The sequence below is a fragment of the Pan troglodytes genome, chromosome 7 (genome assembly GCF_028858775.2).
Source record: "Pan troglodytes isolate AG18354 chromosome 7, NHGRI_mPanTro3-v2.0_pri, whole genome shotgun sequence".
Classification (NCBI taxonomy): Eukaryota; Metazoa; Chordata; class Mammalia; order Primates; family Hominidae; genus Pan; species Pan troglodytes.
The window spans coordinates 116802912-116816089 of record NC_072405.2 but is presented as its reverse complement, the minus strand read 5'-3'; the positions used below and the strand labels follow the sequence as shown (position 1 = coordinate 116816089).

Sequence of the window (13178 nt, the reverse complement as noted above, 5' to 3'; positions counted from 1 at the left end):
TTTCAGCTGCCACAAAGAACAAGTGCTTTGTTTTTAGTGTATTCTTAACTCTTACTCCTATAGTTCCAAATAATCTTGTTTTACCTAATAGGTCTTTGTTATTTTTATTTCTCTCCAAGTGAGCTGCCCTGGATTTTGATCAGTATTTACCTTCATATATATATATATATATGTCAATAGAAAAAAATCTGTCTTGCTTGTTTTTTAAATCCATTATTGTTATAAATTATCTGATAGCTTTAGAAAATTTACTAGTCACTGGCTAGAAAATGATAATTTTCTTTTTGTTGTTGTTGTTTTTTAGTTTTTTTTTTTTTTTTTTTTTTTTTTTGAGACAGAGTCTCATTCTGTTGCCCAGGCTGTGGTGCAGTGGTGCGACCTCGGTTTACTGCAAACTCCACCTCCCACGTTCAAGCGATTCTCCTGTCTCAGCCTCCCTAGTAGCTGGGATTACAAGCACCTGCCACCACACTCAGCTAATTTTTGTATTTTTAATGGAGACAGGGTTTCTCCATGTTGGTCAGGCTGGTCTTGAACTCCTGACCTCAGATGATCTGTCTGCCTTGGCCTTCCAAAGAGTTGGGATTATAGGTGTGAGCCATTGTGCCTGGCCCTGAAAATGATAATCTTCTTTTCTCCATACAAGCAATTTTCTAAGAATCTCAATATGGTTGTCTCAAGTGTGACATTAAATGTATTAGAAGTTCATTTTATTCATCTGCGTTCATGTTTAAAATGAAAAAAGACATTTATTTCTAGAAGCTTCTATGAATGAAACAGGAATTGGAAACCAGAAAAATCAAGTGACATTAATAGAAATAAGACAAATGTTTTAAAGGTTTTTTTTTTTTTAAAAAAACACAGAATCAAAATATTACTGACAACACACATATTCTTTTCTCAAAGTCAAAAGTTGGCAATTTCTAATACTCCATAAAAGGGCCACTAAACAAATATCCAAATCTACTATTATTTGCATAATACTCTATTTGGTTAATTTATACATTCCAGTAGCAAGACTCCGCTTGCCTCAACAAGTGGTTGACATTTTTTAGGCAAATGAAAAATTAAAAAAAAATAGAAAGGCATGATTTCAGAAACTTACTTCTCAGCTTCATGGATATTGGGCATATTTCCTTGGAATTCAGCTTTCTGCAGCAGTGGTTTGTCAAGTTCTCTTTCAAATGTTCTTGCTATTTCACCGGATTATTTCCATCCAAAATTCTAAATCTTTAAGTATAGACTGTCTTTGAATAGCACCATATTTTTCCTCCATCTTTAGCAGACTATTGAAGTGAGAAGTCTACACCTTCCCACTTGTCTTCCTCTGACTAATTTTAAGAAGCTTTTAGTGCTGGGTAAGACAGTGGTAGAACAACATGTGTTTTAGGTTCATGGAAGAACCTAACATGGAAGAAACAAGCATGTGTTTTAGGTTCAAAAGAGCAAGTTATTCATTTACTTAAGGAATGTTCAGGAAAATATTTAGCTTCTGAAAGTGAACACACTTAAAAGGCTGGATAATATTTCAATATATTGGCCCTGCATTTTTGCTCACAAAATATTAGCTTAAGTCACATATTTCTTGAAATAAAAATTATATTGCATCATTAAAAAAAGAAAAAGATATAATGTTTTACAGACAATAGCAAGTGTTGGTGAGAATGTGGAGAAATTGGAACTGCCATGTACTATTGGTAGGATGTAAAATAATGCTACCACAATAGGAAACAGTATGGAGTTTCCTCAAAAAATTAAAAAAATAAATAAATACCATAGGATCCGATAATCTCAGTTCTTGGTATGAATTCCAAACAATTGAAAGCAAGGTTTCTATAAGATATCTGCATATTTATGTTCACAGCAGCACTATTCACTATTGCCAAGAAGTGGCATCAAACTACTTGTCCACCAATGAATGAATAGATATACAAATGTGGTATATATGTACAATGAAATATTATTCAGTCATAGAAAGAAAACCCTGTCATGTACTACAACATGGATGAACCTTGAGGATATTAGGCAAAGTGAAATAAGCTAGTCACAAGAAGATAACTACGTAAGATTCCACTTTTCTTAGGTATATAAAGTGGTCAAATTCATAGAAACAAAAGAATTGAGGGAGGGGAAAAGGAGAGTTGTGATTTAATGGGTATAGAGTTTCAGATTCACAAAACCAAAACAGTTCTGGAGATGGGTTTTACTATTATGTGAATATTCTTCACACTACTGAACCATACACTTAAAGATGGCTAAGATGGTTTAAAAAAGATATAATGCTTTAAAGGATACTTGTTGAAATTATTCTCATGCCTATAGTTCTGTGCATTTAGAGTCACAGCTGCCAGTCAATCATACACAGGAAGAAAATGCTGGCCATCAATATGCTTTGCAATCTAAATCATGAATAGTGATTTTATGCAGCTGGCGGGAAGTGTGTGGTCAATCAGAATGCACATGCTTCTGCTGTGAGCCTAGGATGATAAAAGCATTTGCTCTGCTGCCATGAGACCAGTGAAACTTTTTGGACTTGCAACCAATCATTACTACCCCAAAACTCACTGAATTGAAGAACTAGACAGATTGTGAGGGCTCAATTATATGAAATCAAGCATATATAGCATAGTGATTAAAAAAAAAAAGTGGGACCAGAAACAGCTTGAATTTAATTCCTGGCTCCCCTCCTTAGCTACTGTGTGCTTTTGGACAAGTTACGTAACCTTTCTAAGCTTTAATCTTTCTTTCTTAAGTCTGGATGGTGAAAGGGTGATGCCTACCCTATGGGGTTCTCATGAGCAGTGCATGAGATGAGGCAAGCAAATGCTCCAGAGCCAGCAAGCTCAGTCCCAAGGCTTTGCAACATCCTTCCCCGCACTCTCGTAGATAATCAGACATGCAGAAAGTCACCTAATTCTCCCAGTTCAGCCTATTCTTTCTAGCTCATTTTATTTAGCTAGAAATAGCTTGCTCATTTATTTCAGCAGGCCTGGAAAGCAGCAAGGCCAGAGCTAATCCAGGGCCTCAGGTAAGATGAAAGGACACACAGGAGAGCCAGAAGTTTGAGGCAAATCAGGGATAAGGAGTTTCGAATGTCAAACACTAGCAATTACAGGATTTCAGGCAGGAAGTGATGGGTTTGAAGTGAACACTGTACAACCAACTACAGCCATAAATAGGGAATTACAATGAAACCCAAACTGTAAGCCAGAAATGTGGCCCAAGGCAAGCCAGAAACCCAGAGTCAGTTCAGAAGGGTATAATCAAAATAGTCCAGCTAGAGAAAGGCAAAAAAGGAGACAGTCAAGATTTTTAGGAGCTTTGAGAGGACATTCCCAGTCAGCAATAAAGAAGGTGGTATTGGGTATATTTTCATACTAGGCAAAAAAAAAAAAAAAGAAAGAAAGAAAAAGTGAGGTTACCTAGGTGGTCACTAAAGTCAAAGATGCCACTATAGCAGTGGTTGGAACAGGCTGGGAACAGGGTGGGAATAGGGTAAAGAGTAAATGGGAAGCCTGGATAAACTTGATAAGAGCAATGCAAACACCATGTAAATACCACTGAGCTGATGAATATATAACCAGGTGTGCTGACTATTTTGCCAAGTAATGAATTTAGTGCCCAGAGTCTAGAACTCAGATGCAAGTGGACTAGAAATTAATCTATTTTACAAATTAATAATTGTATTTTACAACCACATTAAATCTGTAAATTGTTTTTCTTCTTGTCCTCCTGTCACAATTTTACAATGACACACACAGTATACATAGTAAGTCCTTAATTCCTTAAAATGTTGATAAAGGAGATATGCTATGCACAAGAATTTACTATGACTTATGTCTCTGAACCACATAGAACTACAAATATTATGTATATGAACTCATTTACTCGCAAGTTAAAGTTTGGATAGCTTCTATCGGAGTTACCATATGAGTATCCCTGTTAACTTATACACAGGAATATTAACTGGTAGGAAAATTATCTTGTCAAATCCCAGTATCTGCTTTAAAAAACTCTACTGTATCAATCAATGTAGTCAGGAGACAGGACAGAATATAAAGAATAATGGAGGTATCAAGTTGATGACACTAAGTTATCACAAAGAAAGCAATAGCAGAAAACAGCTACTGACTCAGGGGCTAGGGAGCAAAGGGAAATGGTTGGAATTATTAAAATACAGAAGCTTACAGAAGGAACCCTGCACACGGCTGCTGCTAAAATACAGTAAGCACAGTTAAATATGCAATATCGGGAAACATACTTATACTAAATGTTTATTCATTGTTTACCTGAGATTCAAATTGGGTTTCCCATAATTTTATGTTAAATGTGACACCCCTAGCCCTGTGAAGCCATAACCCAGATTTCTACAAAGGGGCACCGGCCAACTAATGCTGGCGTCTCTGAAGAGCAGGGTACAATGGAGCTGGTTCTGCAAATGTTAGAAAAACTGCAAACTGAATTCAGTAGTTGCTGCTGGAATGAACCCTTGTTGCCACAGCAAGGAAGGGTAGCTGGAGAGGAGATACAGGAACTACAAGCGTACCTGAAGTGAATTCCTCCTCCCAGTTCCGGCCTTGCAGCTTCCTTCTGGAGCCCCCTACTGGCAGAGCCTAGCAGGTGGCTGCTGGCAAAGCAGAAACTTGGGTTGCAGGAACTCAGCCCCAGCATCCCGAGGCTGAACAGAAAAGGGTAGCTTTGGCCAGGCGCAGTAGCTCACGCCTGAAATCCCAGCACTTTGGGAAGCCGAGGAAGGTGGATCACCTCAGGTCAGGAGTTCGAGACCAGCCTGGCTGACCTGGTGAAACCCTGTCTCTACTAAAAATACAAAAAATTAGCCGGGCATGGTGGCGGGCACCTGTAGTCCCAGCTACTCGGGAGGTTGAGGCAGGAGAATGATGTGAACCCGGGAGGCGGAGTTTGCAGTGAGCCGAGATGATGCCACTGCACTCCAGCCTGGCTGACAGAAGAGAGACTCTGTCTCAAAAAAAAAAAAAAAAAAGTTAGCTGGGCATAGTGGCGGGCGCCTGTAATCCCAGCTACTCGGGAGGCTGAGGCAGGAGAATCACTTGAACCTGGGAGGTGGAGGTTGCAGTGAACCAAGATTGCACCACTGCATTGCAGTCTGGGCGACAGAGAGAGACTCCATCTCAAAAAAAAAAAAAAACAAAAAACAAAACAAAACAAAAAAAACGGATAGCTTTGGGTCTGTGAGACAATAATGTAAAAACTGACATATATATCCATTGTAATTTATAATTTCATGAAGCAAATACTGTAGTTTAATTGTTCATGTTAGTTTAGAAAGTCTGCCGATGACTATTATTAAAGCTCATACATTTAATAATTTTCTGGAAAATACTATAAATTCTTCGAAGTAAAGGTAGTTGAAAGTTACTCCTACAAAATAGAAACAAAAAAGTTCGAATTAAGAGATACTACAAAAACAATTTACATAAACATGCCACTCTCATATGCAAGATGAGTGTATATAAAATTTAAAAATATTTTGATTAAAACTGTTGGGGTTCTACCAGCTTGAAATGTAATTTTACTTTCTATAGTGTTTTCAGTATTTACACAGCATGAGCACACTAAATATATGATGATGTTTGACTTACTGAATTTGAGAATTTTCTTTCTAATGCCATCATAGTCACTATGATCATTATTTTATAAAACAAATAATTTAAATATTACTCAAGAGACATCCTCAAAAGACCAATGCCTAAATAATGATTTTTAAAATCACCCCTAACTATGAGTTTTGAATCTCTGTTGTTTACCTTTATATGTTACATAGACTGTACATTTATTTTTACTTTGGATAAAAATCTTCAACAACAGATAACTTTCCCAGGTCTTCTGCAATAAAGCCTGTGGCTCTATTTGATGTTTTCTTTTTTTTTTTTTTGAATAACTGTGCTACCATTATAAGCACAAATAATTGTATAATTCTATTTGTTAGTAATATACAAAAGAATAATTTCTACTCCTAAAATTTCCAGAATGTTATTCTAAAAATAACATAAAGTTAATTTTCTTTATTAAGGTAATACATCATATACATTTTAGAAAATTTACGAGATACAGAAAATAATCTTACTGTTCCTAAGAACAGTACTTCCAGGATATCTCTTCAACTTTTTAAAACCATATTTGTAATTAAATTCTATCTGCAAAGTTATATCCAGCTTTCCCTCTTAGTATAAAAGTGATTTTTTTCTGTGACATTAAAAGTTCTTGTAAAAATAATATAAGGACTTCTTAATAATCTTTGAATAGATGAGCTATAATTTACTTAAACTGTTATTATTAAAAACATCACCATTTTAAAAAACATAATTTCAGGGTTTTGTGTGTGTGTGTGTGTGTGTGTGTTATAAACATTTCTATCTCTTCTCTTTGTCATTTTCTCAGTGACCATTATTTGTTGTTAATGTGTCTGCTGCTCCTTTCTACTTTGCTGTTTTTAATCTGCCACGTATTTGAAAATCATATAATCAAATGTGTTAGGATTTTATCTAGGTTAAGAATTAATGTGCTTTGAAATAAGAATTTAAAGTCTTTCCTTCTGAGAAAACTGCATGAGCTTTGGCACATAAGTGAGGTGCCATTTATTTCAGTAATCAGTAATTCAAGCCCCTTTCTCTCTTTTTTTTAAAAATATATTCTTCAAGGTTCTTGGATAGATCAAGTTGATTGCTATCATTAAATTAATTGTATATCATTAAATGTAGGGGTCATTAAATGAGATATCTTCATTTACTTTGTACCTGCCTTCATGCTTAACACAGGCAGGACTGTTCATATTTGCATTAAAACAAGAAATGAATACATGATCAAAATATGAGAATTTAATCATGGTAACATTGCTGGTACATGTGAAACCATAGGAGGTCTCATCAGTCATCAAGGGGCTGTGAATGTCCATTTTCATTTAATTAACTGAGTCAAATTTATTTAATTGTAATAATGCTATGAGGGTGATATGAAAAAAAACTAGTAGAATTAGTTTAAGAAGAAATTTTCACAACACTTTTTGGAAAGTGATGTAGCAATATAGATTAAGAGCCTTTAAAATTTCCCTACCATTTGAGCTTATTTCACCTTTAAGATTCTATATTAATAAATACAAAATCAGATAAAATTTATGCATAAAGATGATGATAGTGGCATTATTAATACTAATAAAGACTGGAAACTCTAAGCATCTAACATCAGTAATATGTTGAAAAAATTCTGGAACTTCTACAGGTTAAATTAACGCAAATGTAAAATGATATTGAGAATCACATTTTAATGGTGTGAGAAAAATGTATATTATTAATATCAGGATAAATAATGCAAAACTGAGTCCAATTATGTAAATGAAAAGTCACATGGAGAAAAGCCATAAAAAAACAACTAAAGATAACTTAATGGTTATCTCTGGCTAACGGAATTGTAGTTGATTGTCATCTTCTTTATTTATTTTTAGTATTTCCCAAACTTTTTAAAAATGGGCATTCAAAAATATCAGAAGTAAAGAGTACATGTTATAATTTTTTACATGCTGGAATCTAGAAGCCATGGTAAGCTGCATTAGAAGCACTATTTTCATAAGTGTATAAGAATCTTATGTTCTTTCCATGGTTATTTCTATTTGGACAACCTGGCATACTTACTGGGAGATCTGGACAGATGCCCCTTACTTAGCTTTGGTGGATGGGACATAGCCCCTGTCCTTCAGAGGGTCTGTGCCAAAGCCTTCTTGCTTTCTCCCTACTGTCTATACTCACCTTTTTCTATGAAGATACAGGGTTTAACTGTGCCCAATGCTGTCCAGTAAAGGATCTTATCTCCTAGACTTACTTAGTGCTAGGTGTGGCCATGTTTGTGGCCAATGAGAGATAAACAGAAGTGATGTGGCAACATTTGGGTCATGTTTCTACAAGGAGGGTTCTGTGTCCATCCTTCATTTCCCCCCTTTTTTTCCACTGGCAGATGTTGGAGTGGGAGAGAAGTTACCAGCAAAGCCTTTTTAGACCTAGAGATGGGAGTTGAATATTAAGGAAGCCAGAGAAATTAGGAGAATCTACCCTTGATACCAAAAAATCTGCCCAGGAGGTTACTTATCTTCAGACTGTTGTGTGAGACAAAAATAAACATTTTGGGGCTTTTTTATAGGAGCAAATTAGTATCCTAACTGTTACTGCTTCTATCTGGCAGAAGCAGCTGGATTTTGTTATTATTCTTAGAATATTAAGTTACCATTAATTACCCCCAAACTAAAATCACTATATTTAGTAGTCATTTCCCAACATTTAAATGGCTAATCTTAAATAGCCCATTCTGTAGGCCAATTAATATAGCAATTTGAGAGTGCAGAGTGCCATGCTACTTGAAACCAGATGTCTCAGAAGCCATCTAAATTTCTTCTAAGAATGAATGCTTTCTTTTTTTTTCGAATTAAAAATTACCCATTAAATGCCACATGGCCCAGAATCAACTGATGGAGAACATTCAAGGAATTTATTTATTGAGAAAATGTTGTGAATACTTTTAGGTTACATGGTTTCCCATTCTAGTGTCCAAATAAAAATTAGGTTCTCAAGTCTTCACAGTAGAAATCTGGGTACTTCAGATCAGACATCTTAAGCATAAAGACATCTTGCTTTACTTATCTTAAAATGCTGCACTACAGTCCCTTCTTAGAGAACTTAAACATGAAGTCACAGCAATAGAATACTGCTCAAGCATTTACAATGGCTTTATTTGAAGAACTAATGGATATATTAGCAATCTAGTCTAGATTCTTCAAATCATGTCTTTCATTAAATTAAAACAAATATGTATACAAAAAGTCAGTATTTGACCAGTGTTTCTGAGCTTTTTTAGCAGAATCATTACTGAATACAGCATCTCTGCTTTTGGCATTTCACTCAATAAACTCTTCCTTGAATTTAATTTCTGAAAGTATAACACACACTTCAAGCTTTCCGTGTGTGTGTGTGTGTGTGTGTGTGTGTATGTGATGGTTAATTGTAGGTGTCAACTTGACTGAGCCATGGGGTGCCCAGACATTTGGCCAAACATTATTCTGTGTATGTCTGTGGTGGGGCAGGGGTGGGGTGGTTCTTGATGAATTTCACATTTAAATTGATAGGCTGAGTAAACCATATTGCCCTTGCTAACGTGGATGGACGTCATCCTATCATTTGAGGACTTGAATACAACAAAAAGATTTAGTAAAAGGGAACCCCTCCTGCCTGACTGCTTGAGCTGGGATAATAATCTTTTCTGGCTTTCAGACTCTGACTGAAACACCCAGTTTTCTTAAGTCTCCAATGTAATAACTGTGGACTAGAACTTACACCATCATGGTCCCCATGCCTTTGATCTCAGACTGGAACTACACATCAGCTCTCCTGGGTCTCCATTGGCTTGCTTGACTACAGATCTTGGGAGTTCTCAGCCTTCATAATTCCATTAGCCAATTCCTTATAATAGATTCTGTACTAATAAGAAGGGGCTACTGTAACAAATACTTAAACATGTGGAAGTGGTTTTGGAACTGAGCAATGGGTAGAGGCTGGAAGAATTTTGAGATGCATAGCAGGAATGTAGATGTAAAGGGTGATTCTAGTGATGTCTTAGACAGACATGAAGAAAACGTTATTGGATACTAGAGAAAGAGCAGTTTTTGTCATGTAGAAGCAAAAAAATCTTGGCTGAATTTTGTTCTAGGGTTTTTTGAAAGTTAGAACTTGCATGTGATGAAATTGAGTGTTCAGCAGACGAGATTTCCAAGCAAAATATCAAAGGTATGGCTTGGGTCCTCCTTACTGCTAACAGTAAAATGCAAGAAGAGAGAAATAAATTGTAGAAGCAATTTTTAAGCATAGATGCAAGAGCTTGGATATTTGGAAGATTTTCAGGCTACCTATATTGTGAAAAAATGAGAAAGCTTTTTCTGAAGAGAACACTAAACATGTAGCCTAAAAACACCTTGATAAAGAGATGGTAAAAACAATGGATTTAATCAGCCATCCCAGCGGAAGCCAGAAATATAGATCAGATTATACCATAGGGGTCATTACCAGTTTGAACTGAAGGGATGGAAGCTAGGTAAAATGAAGGAAGGCTGTCAGACTTTTTGGAATCTATAGGATGGAACCATTGAGTTATTTGGTTGTGAAAATGCACTATTCTTCAAGAAAAGAGAAGGATGATATTGAAGGTGATTCCGAAATCACCAGGGCTGCCACTCCCATCACAGGCAGAGGGGGAAGAGTTGTTTCTTATTCCATTTGAAAGAGTGGGGACCCTGCAGAGAGCCACAGGGGCAGCAATCCCAGGCCAAATGGGCAGGGCTACCCCATCAAGTCATGGGAGTGACATTGCCGTCTCTGCCTGGAGGGCAGAGCATCAAACCAAAGAGGACTATTTTTGAGCCTTAAGATCTGATGATATTTGCCTTGCTACATTTTGGACTTGCTTGGGATCCATCATGCCTTCCTTCTTTCCTATTTTTTTTTTCCTCTTTTGGAATGGGAATGTCTGTTCTATGCCTGCCCACTCTTGTATTTTAGAAGTGTATAACTTGTCTGGTGTCACAGGTTTATAGCTGGAAAGCAATTTTGCTTCAGGATGAATTCGACTTCTAGTCTCACCCGTATCTCACCCCTATGATTTACATGAGAGTTAGATAAGACTTTGGACATTAGAGTTGATCTTGGAATGAGTTAATAATTTGGGGGCTGTTGGGATGGAATAAATATATTTTGCATGCAAGAAGGACATGAATTTTGGAAGGTCAGGGGAGGAATGCTGTGGACTGAATTATGCCACACCCCTGGCCACCACCCAGTTCATATGTTGAAGCCCTAGCTCCCAGGGCAATGGTATTTAAGGAAGGAATCTTTGAAATATAATTAGGTTTAGTTGAGGTCATGAGGGTCAGGCCTTCATGATGGGCACCAGAGAGGTACCACAGAGCTTTCTCTCTCTCTGTCTCTCTTTCTCATGTAAGAACACAGTGAAAAAGCAGCTGTCTACAAGCCAGGAAGAGAGCCTTCACAAGAACCCAACCACACTGGCACCCTGATCTCTGATTTCCAGATTTCAGATTGTGAGAAAATACATTTCTCTGGTTTAAACCACCAGTCTATGATATTTTGTTACAGCAGCCCGAACTAACTAATGTAAAACCCAATGTTTCCATTTAGTTGTAGCTACCTTGGTGGATATCTGCCTTTTTGGCCACCTAGCGTATATTCCTCTTGCTCTTGGTGGTAGCACTTCCATTTGTTTACTGGTTCCAACCCTTTGGAACAATGTGTCCTGTGTGCTTCAAGGGTAGCTGGCTTGACCTCTGAATTAGAATCTTTGACTCAAGTCTAAGCTAATTGGCATGACCCCATACCAAGCTGCATTACTGGTATAGAATGGGCAAGTGCTCTAGGGTGATTTGTTTAGGTCAAAACTCAGTAATTTTGTTTGAGAGTGAAAAACCTGTGCTCTTGTTTGCTGAATGTGAATAAGATAGCAGGTATGAGATTCAAGTTCCCAACTGTTCACAGTAGAATGTTGGCTATTTAGATTGGACAGCTTAATCAGGAAGAAACCTGAATGTCAACAAGACAGGCATTTGGGGACAATGAGGTAGGAAGCCTGCACAAAATGGAGTCAGCATGAAGGAAGCAGAGTCAGGAAATGAAGACAGCATGAAAAAGGGTCCTTCTCACAGGATGGAAAAGGGTTCTTCTTGCACCATTTCAGAAGAGAGAACAGTCTCAAGTCAGCTGACCTCTGTACTTCAGGCACATGTGCCTGTGAACTTCTCTTATTATTTATATCAATTTGAGATAGAGTTTCTGTTACTTAATCTTTCTAAATTCTCAATTTTCTCCCCTCCGATTTCACCCTATCACTCAGCCTCCTTCCTAATCGTTTATGTTGGTTACTTCATAAAAAGTGAAATCATATCTAAAGCTCTTGGTAATCATCATTTGATCATATCAAATTGAGCTCTATGCAATACGGCAAGTACAAAGCGGAGCACTATGCAATACAGAAAATACAAAGTCATTGGTCCTGGACTTCCAGGACTATGTATTCTAAAATATCTTCAAAGGGGAAGAAAATCACAAGTATGGAGATGTAGACACAGTGGAAGCAGCATTAATGATTTTTCTGAATGTCAAAGTCAGAGAACATAAGGAAGCACTACTGGATATTATCAGATTTATTGTTCACATTAAGAGTGGATGATAAAAACACAAGCAAGAATCATGGCCAGGGGTCAAACTCAGATCAAAGCATCAAAGCTGCACCATGACAGTGCACTGACAAGAATGCAGCAGCTGTGAAAATTATGTAAGGGCATATTCAGATGCTGTATGTTCTGGTTATTTAAAAGCATTTGCACCTAGAGATATAAATAATAATCTATTTACCTTAGGAAAACAGCTCCCACACAGACATTTCACATTTGATTCCATAATGGGAGACTACTGTACAAGCTACAAATGTTCTACAAGGGTTTTTATGGATTTCATAACAGTTTAGAATTAATTTAAATGGGCATTGTAAAACTATCTGCATGTAAAACATTATTTACTGAAAGTGATACTGACGTAGAATGGTAAAATGTCAAAGTGAGAGAATTCATGTGAATGTCAATGGACAATTTATAGGAACTTTCCTGTCATTTCTCCTAAATTAATCAAATTAGTAAGACAAGACAGAACTCTCTTTATACCGATTTAGTGAGACTGCATCTTTGCTGGGTTATAGGATCTTGTATATCTGGAAAAGGGTTTGGAAAGTTGTCGTGGGCTGGTAACATAGCATGAAGAATGGATGTTCTTGCCGTTCAACACTTAGGATGCGATGATTTGCTTTTTAAATGTGTTTTTTATTTTTATTTTTCAACATAATACCTATACCTGCAATTGCAGAAAAATGCTCAATCTCAATTGACTGGATTGTAAATTGATATAATCTTTTAGAGAACAATTGGCAATATGTAATGATTCCCTAAATTGTGAGTAGATTACTTGAACTTGGCAACTCTCCTTTTAAGAATTTATCCAAACAAAATCATTGAGAAGAAAGAAGAAGGGGGGCATAGGTTTGTTTGCATGGGTGTTGATTAAAACACTGTTATGGGGGAACAAAACACAGAAAGCCTG

General features: G+C 36.7%; 1 protein-coding gene and 1 long non-coding RNA gene across 5 annotated transcripts in view; one reads left to right on the top strand and one right to left on the bottom strand.

Moving 5' to 3' along the window:
• OXR1 (oxidation resistance 1) overlaps positions 1-13178 on the bottom strand; it is a 303412-nt gene that overhangs the window by 171362 nt on the left and 118872 nt on the right. The window contains exon 1 of one of the 4 annotated variants that reach the window (XM_054656937.2): positions 4547-4608. The exons of 2 other annotated variants lie outside the window; for them this stretch is intronic. Coding sequence is in view for 1 of the 2 variants with exons in the window: in XM_016959772.3 (XP_016815261.1) it covers positions 1106-1118 (13 nt within the window). In the remaining variant the exon portion in view is untranslated. Of the gene's footprint in view, positions 1-1105; positions 1134-4546; positions 4609-13178 lie in introns of those variants that run through there. One more of the 4 variants, XM_016959772.3, reaches the window with a different exon arrangement.
• Positions 1-13178, top strand: part of LOC134810900 (uncharacterized) — a 139036-nt gene that overhangs the window by 75299 nt on the left and 50559 nt on the right. The gene's annotated exons all lie outside the window — the stretch shown is intronic.